Source organism: Taudactylus pleione, unplaced genomic scaffold (genome assembly GCF_031769625.1).
Source record: "Taudactylus pleione unplaced genomic scaffold, aTauple2 ptg002403l, whole genome shotgun sequence".
NCBI classification, from domain to species: Eukaryota; Metazoa; Chordata; class Amphibia; order Anura; family Myobatrachidae; genus Taudactylus; species Taudactylus pleione.
In genome coordinates, this window is record NW_028286789.1 from 332870 (window position 1) to 345335 (window position 12466).

The 12466-nt window shown below is 46.0% G+C and overlaps 1 protein-coding gene across 1 annotated transcript; it reads left to right on the forward strand.

Moving 5' to 3' along the window:
• The first annotated feature begins 9116 nt into the window (after nucleotides 1–9116).
• On the forward strand, nucleotides 9117–10055 carry LOC148431352 (olfactory receptor 52N2-like). The gene has a single exon (XM_088466078.1). The coding sequence runs from the start codon at nucleotides 9117–9119 to the stop codon at nucleotides 10053–10055; it is 939 nt and encodes a 312-aa protein (XP_088322204.1).
• The last annotated feature ends 2411 nt before the right edge of the window (nucleotides 10056–12466 follow it).

Genomic DNA, 12466 nt, shown 5'->3' on the forward strand with positions numbered 1-12466 from the left:
GCTGTCGATGGTGAGTGACAGCACGCCCCCTTTGGTAGGCGTGCCAGGGGCGTGGCTGCCCAGACGGAGGCGTTCCCATGGGAACGCCTACCGTCTGAGGCCGGCCCCACTGACATTACAAGTGATGTCAGTGGGAGTGTTTTTGGCTCTGATAGAGCCAAAAGCACTCTTGGGCTTGCGGCAACGAGACCCTACCGCAAGGGTCTCGTTGCAAGCCCGATGGTTGCGATGGTCTTGACCATTGCGACCATCATCATGGACGCTCGCATAAGCTGTGGGTGGTAACCCACAGCTATGCGAGCGGCCAAAAGGCCGCACTAATAAAAAAATAAAAATACCCTTATTCAGAGCGGGTGCTTGTTCAGAGCGTCCGGCTCTGAATCAGGCCCTGTGTCGGCAGTGCGGGGGTTGCTGTGTGAATTTACCAGGAATCGTGATTATAATCACAGGTGTAATTTTAGCAAACTCGGTCCTAAATAGAAGTTTTACATAGACTACCCCCTGAGCTGCGAGTGTGGCAGAAACATACACAGATCCCGAGCACCCCAGGATTATGCTGCAGCCCGGGGCTCCTCCCTGCACCCCTGGCAGGTGGGTGCAGGGGTAATAGTGTGAAAAATAGAATTAGACTATTGTTTTTTACAGTGGAACTACAGGTGCCAGCGTGTCTGCCCTTTGGCACTTGTGGAACTACAAGTGCCAGCAGGTGGCCAGCACCCGTACCCTCACTGTAAAAAAAATAGTTACGATAAAGACAGTACATACACCGTAGAATTTCAAATCCAGGGGCGGATCCAGAAAATAATGACAGGGGGGCACCATGATTGGGGGGAGCGAGGTTGCAGGGGTGTGGCCATTTATGGGAGAGGGGATGTGGCCCCACATATCCAGTGAGTACATAGTGTCCACCTCGTTGTGCCAAATGTTATAGCAAATGAACATCCCACTTATATATTGAGCAGCTCAGTGACTGACGTTAGTAAGTAGATGTGCTGGTATGTAAATGTAAAGTAGATGGCCGGGGGTCTGGGGGCTGCCGGGGGTCTGGGGGCCGCCAGATGCTTTATGGATTATGAGTGAGAAATTAGATTTAGATGCATTGTCTGCACTTATGCCACCAACAGACTCAAATGTGAGGTCACTTAAAAAGAATTATAGCTCCCTACTTTTATTAATCTGTCACAATTCATCAATAGACAAAGGGGGGACTCCAATTGCGGGCGGGAGATTTAAAAAAAACCCTGCAGTCTTTTTCCCGCAGCCGTGCGGTTTTACTATTTATTTAATTAGGGGACTTCAGCATCAGCTTCCGGAGCCGGCCAGGGGCTGCGGGGGAGAGATTAAAAGATTTTTCTCTGGCACCTGGAGCCTCCATAGGCTTACAGCAGTATACGCCATCTGAGGATGGTATAACTATAAACTACTGGGTCCAAACTCCGAAAATATTCACTTTTTGGAGTTTAGTATAAAGGGGACAGATTGTAGTCCCCATTGTTAATAATGGAGGCTGCAATCAGCACTTTACTGGAGATTTCTGTGAAATATTCTGCGTTATGCCATAAGTACATAGGATCATTACATAGAATTAGGGATGTGCGCCGACACCCATGATTTGTTTTTGTTTTCGGTAGAGATGTGCGCCGACCCCCGTGTTTTGGTTTTGGATCGGGATCTCCCCTGGTTTTTGATCTGGATTGGTTTTGCCAAAACCTCACCTCCATGTTTTGGTTTCGTGTTTTGGTTTTGGATCTGGATTTTTTCTTATAAAATCATAAAAACAGCTAAAATCACATGAAATGGGCCTGTTTTTGTTCCTACAGTATTAGTAACCTCTATAACATTTATTTCCAGTAATTTCCAGTCAATTTTGACCACCTCACAATATTATTTGCTACATCTAGTTAAGGCCAATAGGTCGCATCCAGCTTGCTGGCTGACTAAGCTAAGTGACACAGTGGGCAGCACTAACATGTGGCAGTTCAGTTTCTAATTTCCAACATGGATACAGGGCCTGATTCAGACCCGCTCGCGAGCGCTGTGCGCTCGCAATCCGGGTCGATGGTGGCCCAGTGTACATGCACACGACGGAGCTGGCTCCATCGTGCGCATGCGCGAGACCCGGATAGCGACGGGCAATCCGTCACTCCGGGTCTCGTACCAAAGGGGGCGTGCTGTCGATGTTGAGTGACAGCACGCCCCCTTTGGTGGGCGGGCAGGGGGTGTGGCTGCCCAGATGGAGGCGTTCCCATGGGAACGCCTACCGTCTGGGGCCGGCCCCACTGACATCACAAGTGATGTCAGTGGGAGTGCTTTCAGCTCCTTTAGAGCCGAAAGCACTCTGAGGCTTGCGGCCACGAGACCCTACCACAAGGGTCTCGTCGCAAACACGATGGTTGCGATGGTCTTGACCATCGCGACCATCTTCTTGGCCGCTCGCTATAGCTGTGGGTGGTCACCCACAGCTATGTGAGCAGCCAGGAGGCCACTCTAAAAAACCAGAGGGCCGGCCCTGATTCAGAGTGAGCGCTATGTCAGAGCGTCCGGCTCTGAATCAGGGCCACAGTGTGTTATACAGTGTGGGTTGGATGACGGTGTCCTCAGTATATGGAATGGCAGTGCTGGCTGTGCTGGCAGTGTTATCAGTGAAGGGTAATGCTGATGTCTGCAGTGCGGGGTGCCAGCAGTGTCCTCATTGCAGGTTTGCTGGCTGTGTCGACAGTGCGGGGTGCCAGCAGTGTCCTCATTGCAGGTTATCTGGCTGTGTCGACAGTGCGGGGTGCCAGCAGTGTCCTCATTGCAGGTTTGCTGACTGTGGGCCTAATTCAGACCCGCTCGCGAGCGCTGAGCGCTCGCAAGCTGGTCAATGTTGGCCTGGTGCGCATGCGCACGATGGAGGCGGCTCCGTTGTGCGCATGCGCGAGACCCGAATAACGAAGGTCAAGCCGTCGCTATGGGTCTCGCACCAAAGGGGGCATGCTGTCGATGGTGAGTGAGAGCACGCCCCCTTTGGTGGGTGTGCCGGGGGCGTGGCTGCCCAGGCGGAGGCGTTCCCATCACTAGTGATGTCAGTGGGAGTGCTTTTGGCTCTGATAGAGCCAAAAGCACTCTTGGGGTTGCGGCAATGAGACCCTACCACAAGGGTCTCGTCGCAAGCCCGATGGTCGCGATGGTCTTGACCATCGCGACCATCATCATGGACGCTCGCATAAGCTGTGGGTGGTAACCCACAGCTATGCGAGCGGCCAAAAGGCCGCACTAATATAAAAAAAAAAACGCCCTGATTCAGAGCGGGTGCTCGTTCAGAACGTCCGGCTCTGAATCAGGCCCTGTATCGGCAGTGCGGGGGTTGCTGGCGGTGTCCTCGGTACATGGAATGGCAGTGCTGGCAGTGTTCTCAGTGAACGGTAGCGGCGGTGTAGGCAGAGTGGGGGTGAAATTGGTGTACTCATTGCAGGTTTGCTAAATGTGTCGGCAGTGCAGGGGTGTTCTCAATGCAGGGTGCCGGCGGTGTCGGCAGAGCGGGGGTGCCAGCGGTGTCCTCAGTGCCGGTTTACTGACTGTGTCGGCAGTGCAGGGGTGCTGGTGGTGTCCTGATTGTGGGAGTGTCGGCAGTGTGGGGGTCGCTGACGGTGTCCTCAGTATGTTGGGCAGCAGTGCAGGAGTGTCGGCAATGGTGGTGGACGCTGTCAGTGGGGGTGCCGGCGGTGTCGGCAGGGGGGCTCTTGGCGGTGTCAGGTGGCGGGCGCCATCTTTTTTTCCTCCTTTGTAGTGTTTTCAATGGGCTTAATGCTGATTTGCTGAGAACCGTGACAGACGGCTCTCATAGCCAATCAGCACTAAGCCCACTAAAAACAAAACCTCGCGACTCTACAGAGGGGTCACGAGGTTTTGCCATGGGTCAGGGATCCGGGGCAGGCAGGGACGCTCGGATCGCCCCGGATCGCTGAAATTCAGGTGGGTCCGGTACCCAGGGAACCGGACCCACTCATCTCTAGTTTTCAGTTTTGGATCTGTATCTCCTTCGTGTTTTGGATCTGGGTCTGGTTTTGCAAAACCGCCCTTGCGTGTTTTGGTTTTGGATCTGGATCTTTTTTCAAAAAATTATAAAAACAGTAAAAACCACATAATTTGGGCCTGTTTTTGTTCCTACAGTATTATTAACCTTAATAACACTTATTCCCAGTCATTTCCAGTCACTCTTCACCACCTCACAGCTCACAATATTGATTTTTTTCATCTACTGTAGGTTTGGCCTAGGGACAAAATGTTGCATCCAGCTAGCTGGCAGACTAAACTAAGCGACAGCAGTGGGCGGCACTAACATGTGGCCATTTTTTAAAAATGAAAGGGGCATACAGGAGATGCTGAGTGTGGCCATTACAATTTCTGGACATAAACGACAAATTCAATATGTCAGGCAGCAATGCCCCAAACAGCACATAATACACACACACAGACAAAAGACACTTTTTGTTATATATATATCTTTATTGTCCAGAACTTGGGGCCCGGAGCCCTGACCGAAGCTGCAGTGATTGACGACACAGGCAGCACTAGGTTGCTGTTGTCTGATGATAATAAGTGCGGCTAATGCACACACAGAAAAAAAAATACACTTGTTATTATATATATATATTTTTATTGTCCAGAACTTGGGGCCCGGAGCCCTGACCGAGGCAGCAGCGATTGACGACAGTTCATTATTTTATAGATTGTACTGCAGAACTGTGGAGGTAGTTTGTATATTTGGGTAATGCCTGTATATTTGGGTAATGCCTGTATATTTGGGTAATACCTGTATATTTGGGTAGTACCTGTATATTTGGGTAATGCCTGTATATTTGGGTAATGCCTGTATATTTGGGTAATACCTGTATATTTGGGTAGTACCTGTATATTTGGGTAATACCTGTATATTTGGGTAGTACCTGTATATTTGGGTAATGCCTGTATATTTGGGTAGTACCTGTATATTTGGGTAATGCCTGTATATTTGGGTAATACCTGTATATTTGGGTAATGCCTGTATATTTGGGTAATACCTGTATATTTGGGTAGTACCTGTATATTTGGGTAATGCCTGTATATTTGGGTAGTACCTGTATATTTGGGTAATGCCTGTATATTTGGGTAATACCTGTATATTTGGGTAATGCCTGTATATTTGGGTAATACCTGTATATTTGGGTAATGCCTGTATATTTGGGTAGTACCTGTATATTTGGGTAATACCTGTATATTTGGGTAATGCCTGTATATTTGGGTAATACCTGTATATTTGGGTAATGCCTGTATATTTGGGTAATACCTGTATATTTGGGTAATGCCTGTATATTTGGGTAATACCTGTATATTTGGGTAATGCCTGTATATTTGGGTAATACCTGTATATTTGGGTAATACCTGTATATTTGGGTAATACCTGTATATTTGGGTAATGCCTGTATATTTGGGTAATGCCTGTATATTTGGGTAATACCTGTATATTTGGGTAATGCCTGTATATTTGGGTAATACCTGTATATTTGGGTAATGCCTGTATATTTGGGTAATACCCAGGCTCGGACTGGGCTGCCGGGGATTCGGGGAAATCCCCGATGGGCCCCAGTGATTTATGGCCACGCCCTCTATTGTGGGAGGGCGTGGTCTAGCCCCTGTAGCCGGCACTTTCATTTAACATGTGGGTGGTGTGCAGCGACAGGTGAGTGGCGGGTGTTGTGTAGCGGAAGGTGCGGCGGGTGGTGTACGGCAACGGCAGGTTTCTTCAAGCACCACTGATTCTCCCTTCCGGAATCAGGGGGAATCAGAGGTGACGTCACGTGGAAGGAGCTTAGACACAGGTGGCCACTTCAGTAACAGAGTCGGCTGTCAGTGGCAGCGGCGGGGGTTAGAGGGGCGATTGGGTGGGCAGCGGGCTGCTGATCACCAATATAGTTTCCAGCAGCAGCTGCACCACTCAGAATCCAGGGCAATGTCAGCGGGGGGAGGAGCCCAGGCACAGAGGAGCCTGGAAGACAACAGAGAGGTGGATCCATGGAGGCTGGTCATCTGAAGCGAGCGGACTGAATTACTAAACAGTAAGTTTAGTATTTATTGAAATAAAAAGTGGACTCTGGAATTTTACTTGGCAGGTTATAAAAGAACAGGCAGTGTCACATAAAGATGCATTAGATAACACTCTATGCTTGCTGACATACATCATACAAAATATAATAAAAGTATTAACAGCAATTTAATAGCTTGTGCCAGCAAGCATAGACAAACCAGATTAAGGCTTGTGGGGGGCACTTCGGCAACTAGGTTGGGGGGGCACCAACAAAATTGATTATGCAAATATATTTTATAGATTTATTAATTATAAATACAAGTGGACCGATTACACCCCAACTTGTTGTTAATAAATTGGCATACTTTCCATTTTTTAAACAAATCTAAAAGATGTAGCAAAATTTCAAAACACTGAATGCATACATAAATTGATGTCATTTCTAGCCCATTAATGTCACTAATCAAATATCCACCCTGTCACACATAATAAAGAGTTCTGAATAATGGTGCTTTATAAGCTTACACTTGCTGTGCCATGTACAGTATAGTGACACTCTCTGCATTCTATGCACTGTGACACTGCATTATATAGTGAGCACTGCAACACTCTGCATTATATGCTGGCTACTGCGACACACACTGCATTATATGCTGGCCACTGTGACACACACTGCATTATATGCTGGTTACTGCGACACACTGCATTATATGCTGGCCACTGTGACACACACTGCATTATATGCTGGCCACTGGGACACACACTGCATTATATGCTGGCCACTGCGACACACACTGCATTATATGCTGGCCACTGTGACACACACTGCATTATATGTTGGGCACTGTCACACTCTGCATTATATGCCGGCCACTGCGACACTCTGCATTATATGTTGGGCACTGTCACACTCTGCATTATATAGTGAGCACTGCAACACTCTCTGCATTATAAGCTGGCCACTGTGACACTCTGCATTATATAGTGAGTGCTGCGACACACTCTGCATTATATAGCGAGCACTGCGACACACTCTGCATTATATGCTGGCCACTGTGACACTCTGCATTATATAGTGAGCACTGTGACACACTCTGCATTATATAGTGAGCACTGCGACACTCTCTGCATTATATGCTGGCCATTGTGACACTCTGCATTATATAGTGAGCACTGTGACACACTCTGCATTATATAGTGAGCACTGTGACACTCTGCATTATATAGTGAGCACTGCAACACTCTGCATTATATGCTGGCCACTGTGACACTCTGCATTATATAGTGAGCACTGTGACACTCTGCATTATATGCTGGTCACTGTGACACTCTGCATTATATAGTGAGCACTGCAACACTCTCTGCATTATATGTTGGCCACTGTGACACTCTGCATTATATAGTGAGCACTGTGACACACTCTGCATTATATGCTGGCCACTGTGACACTCTGCATTATATAGTGAGCAATGTGACATTCTCTGCATTACAGTATATGCTGGCCACTGTGACACTCTGCATTATATAGTGAGCACTGTGACACTCTCTGCATTATATGCTGGTCACTGTGACACTCTGCATTATATAGTGAGCACTGCGACACTCTCTGCATTATATGGTGGCCACTGTGACACTCTGCATTATATAGTGAGCACTGCGACACTCTGCATTATATGCTGGCCACTGTGACACACTCTGCATTATATAGTGAGCACTGCGACACTCTCTTCATTATATAGTTAGCACTGCAACACTCTGCATTATATGGTGGGCACTGAGACACTCTCTGCATTATATGGCAGCCACTGAAATGTTCACTGTATAGTATGGTGGTCACTGCAATGCTCTCTGAATAGTATGCTGGTCATTGCAATGCTCTGTGATGGGTGAAGTACAGGCAGCAGTACCTAGCCACTGAGTTATGAGACAGTTGAGCCTACATCCTGTAACAGGACTAAAATATGGATTTTCCTTTACCATAAATGCAATTCAGACTTTACAATGCTGACAGCTGTATCCAGGCCCAGGGTGACGAGAACTACAGCTGCTAATCCCTATGCCTTCTGGAGACTAGACGTAAACATTATTACTTACCTGATTGTAAACTATAACGAGAATACCAGATTAAGCATTATTATTGTGATTTTATTATATGTAATATGGCTCTGGACCTGTGTAGTTTTCTTATTTTACTTATGCTCCTCTGGTAGCTAGCCACACCCCCAGCCAATAGCTGGCCATACATCATCAGCTTTGTGCCGCCTTCCTTCAGTGGGCCCTACCACTGCATTCCCCCTGTGGGCCCTTCATGCCCCAGTCCGACACTGGTAATACCTGTATATTTGGGTAATACCTGTATATTTGGGTAGTACCTGTATATTTGGGTAATGCCTGTATATTTGGGTAGTACCTGTATATTTGGGTAGTACCTGTATATTTTTTTAACTGAAATCTGACATTTAAAAAGAACAGGTATCCCAGCATTGCAGTCCCGGAGTGGAGTGAAATAAAATTGTCTGTTTGTCTATAACAATTGTCAGTCACTGAGCTTGGGGCAATGGTGGGGTCCTTGCCTCTCTGCAGGGATGTGGCCTGAGCTAGGAATTACCGCGGAAGTTAGAAGGGAGGAGGTGTCTCCTCTACAGAGGTAACTCCAGCTTACACCTGCCTAATGCCATTAATTGCCCTCACCTTGGCAGGGAATCACATTCACAGCCTGCGAAGCTATCACTGGGTTTAATATGGCACCCAGATTGCATTGCAAATGCGGTCAATGATAAATGGGCCCCTAAGACATAAAACATAAAATGCAACTTCCTGTTCTCCTCATTAAGATTAGTTATATATTACAATGTATCTATTAAAGCTTAGATGAAGCTGGCACATCATTCCAATTGCAACGTTACTGTAATAAAAACATAAACATAGAATGACGTAATTTACATATGTCACCCAGGATTCCAAAGTTGCTACTTAACTCACTTTATTCTTTCATTTTTCTCATTAGAATTAAATTATTTTTCTACATTTACAGGCAGTCATGAAAACATTTCAGAATCTGGGCTTATACATGGGTCCCACAAATGCCTCCAACCTCCACCCGAATGTGTTTGTGCTGGACGGCATTCCTGGACTTCAGTCGGCCCACACCTGGATAGCCATCCCTCTCTTTATCATGTACGTCCTGGCACTGTTTGGAAACAGTATGATGCTGCTTCTCATTGTGACCGAGCAGAGACTACACAACCCTATGTACTATTTCCTCTGTATTTTGTCCTTTACTGACATGGTCCTATCTAGCTCCACTGTCCTAAAAATGCTGTGCATCTTCTGGTTTAACCTCAACGAGATCGCCTTCGTCTCCTGCCTCATCCAGATGTTCTTCATTCATTGCTTCACCTCGCTAGAATCTGGCGTTCTCCTCGCCATGGCCTTTGATAGATACATGGCTATTTGTAACCCTCTACATTACACCACCACATTAACAAACACACTGATAGCCAAGATAGTCATTGCACTGGTTATACGAGGGACAGTTATAGTGACCCCATGTCCGCTGATGGCCAGTAGACTTCCATACTGCCAGACCCACCACATCTCCCACTCATACTGCGACCACATGGCAGTGGTAAAGTTAGCTTGCACTGACACCACCATCAACAGTGCCTACGGGTTGACCGTGGTCTTGCTGGTCACTGTGTTTGACATTTCCTTCATCACTGTGTCCTATGCCTTGATACTGAGGGCAGTTTTTGGTCTCTCCTCCAAAAGTACCAAAAATAAGGCCTTTGGCACCTGTACATCCCATATCTGCATTATCCTTATGTTCTACACGCTGGGCCTTTTCTCATTCCTCACTCATAGGATAGGCCATATAGCTCCATACATCCATGTGATTCTGTCAAACCTCTATCTGCTCATCCCACCCACTCTCAACCCGATCATCTATGGTGTGAAGACCAAGGAGATCCGGGCCGCAGCTGTCTACCTTTTCACAAACAGGGCTTAATGCAAGATTGGGAAAATGTTTCATCAGGAGGAAGGGGTAGGTTTTGGAGAACTGTATGATTTCCTGGTGGTCTTCAAGCCACAAGCCAGAATCTTTGCAGCAGAGCTGCCTGGAGTGTACTTAGGACACTTCAGACATTCACACTGCTGCCCTTACAGCTCCCCGGAGCATCCTCAGGATGTGACATCACATGGAGAGGGCGTGGCCTGCACCAGGCCCACAGATAATGTTATATATTTCAAAATGGCCCTCTGCAGAAAAAACATTCCCCACCCCTGGTTTAACTGCACCCAGGATGTTCAAAATAAGCGTATCTATTTTCAAATATACTGCTGTGGATACTGCTTACGCCCAAAATTGCTTGTTAAGTCCGACGGCCTTCAGTGTGCTTCTATATGCTTCAGTAAGCTTCTGTGTGCTTCAGTATGTTTCTGTATGCTTCTGTATGCTTCAGTATGCTTCTGTGTGCTTCAGTATGTTTCTGTGTGCTTCAGTATGCTTCTGTGTGCTTCAGTATGTTTCTGTGTGCTTCAGTATGTTTCTGTATGCTTCAGTGTGCTTCTCTATGCTTCTGTGTGCTTCAGTATGTTTCTGTATGCTTCGGTGTGCTTCAGTATGTTTCTGTATGCTTCTGTGTACTTCAGTATGTTTCTGTGTGCCTCAGTATGTTTCTGTATGCTTCAGTGTGCTTCTCTATGCTTCTGTGTGCTTCAGTATGTTTCTGTGTGCTTCTGTGTGTTTCTGTTTGTTTCTGTATGCTTCTGTGTGCTTCAGTATGTTTCTGTGTGCTTCTGTGTACTTCAGTATGTTTCTGTGTGCCTCAGTATGTTTCTGTATGCTTCAGTGTGCATCTCTATGCTTCTGTGTGCTTCAGTATGTTTCTGTTTGTTTCTGTATGCTTCTGTGTGCTTCAGTATGTTTCTGTATGCTTCTGTGTACTTCAGTATGTTTCTGTGTGCCTCAGAATGTTTCTGTATGCTTCAGTGTGCTTCTCTATGCTTCTGTGTGCTTCAGTATGTTTCTGTGTGCTTCTGTGTGTTTCTGTTTGTTTCTGTATGCTTCTGTGTGCTTCAGTATGTTTCTGTATGCTTCTGTGTACTTCAGTATGTTTCTGTGTGCCTCAGTATGTTTCTGTATGCTTCAGTGTGCTTTTCTATGCTTCTGTGTGCTTCAGTATGTTTCTGTGTGTTTCTATGTGTTTCTGTATGCTTCAGTATGCTTCTGTGTGCTTCTGTGTGCTTCAGTATGTTTCTGTATGCTTCTGTGTGTTTCCGTGTGCTTCAGTATGTTTCTGTATGCTTCTGTGTGTTTCTGTTTGTTTCTGTATGCTTCAGTATGTTTCTGTATGCTTCTGTGTGCTTCTGTGTGCTTCAGTATGTTTCTGTATGCTTCTGTGTACTTCAGTATGTTTCTGTGTGCCTCAGTATGTTTCTGTATGCTTCAGTGTGCTTCTCTATGCTTCTGTGTGCTTCAGTATGTTTCTGTATGCTTCAGTGTGCTTCTCTATGCTTCTGTGTGCTTCAGTATGTTTCTGTATGCTTCAGTGTGCTTCTGTATGCTTCTTTATGCTTCTGTATGCTTCTGTGTGCTTCAGTATGTTTCTGTATGCTTCTGTGTGTTTCTGTATGCTCAGTGTGCTTCTCTATGCTTCTGTGTGCTTCAGTATGTTTCTGTATGCTTCAGTGTGCTTCTGTATGTTTCTGTGTGTTTCTGTTTGTTTCTGTGTGTTTCTGTATGCTTCTGTGTGCTTCAGTATGTTTCTGTGTGTTTCTGTATGCTTCTGTGTGTTTCTATTTGTTTCTGTATGCTCAGTGCTTCTCTATGCTTCTGTGTGCTTCAGTATGTTTCTGTATGCTTCAGTGTGCTTCTGTATGCTTCAGTGTGCTTCTGTATGCTTCTGTGTGCTTCTGTATGCTTCAGTGTGCTTCTGTATGCTTCTGTATCCTTCTGTTTGTTTCTGTGTGCTTCCGTATGTTTCTGTATGCTTCTGTATGTTTCAGTAAGTTTGAGTATGCTTCTGACTTTCTCCATTAGTCTTTTGTAGTCTGCAATCTTTTTGGCTACTACAGACTTCATTTTAATGAAGTATATGTGTGTCATTCTTGTGAAGCCATCAATGAACTTTAGGAAGTATCTGTATCCACTTATTGACTTCCATAGGACCACACATATCTTTATGCACTAATTGTAGTAGTGTTTTAGCTCTGCTTGCTGACTTTGGAAATGGTTGACGGCTTTGCTTCCCTATAATACAGCTTTCACATACAGGTTTCTCTTATCAGTCACAGATATTCCTGTAACCATCCCGTTCACTAATTTTGGGACATTTTATACAGTATATCCAAGGTTACCAAATCTTCTGTGCCAGAGTTCCATAGACTGATCATGGCACAACACTTCTGTATGTCAAG

Excerpts from the sequence above, each read along its gene's own strand:
- LOC148431352 (XM_088466078.1), top strand. The coding sequence starts at position 9,117 with ATGGGTCCCACAAATGCCTCCAACCTCCACCCGAATGTGTTTGTGCTG.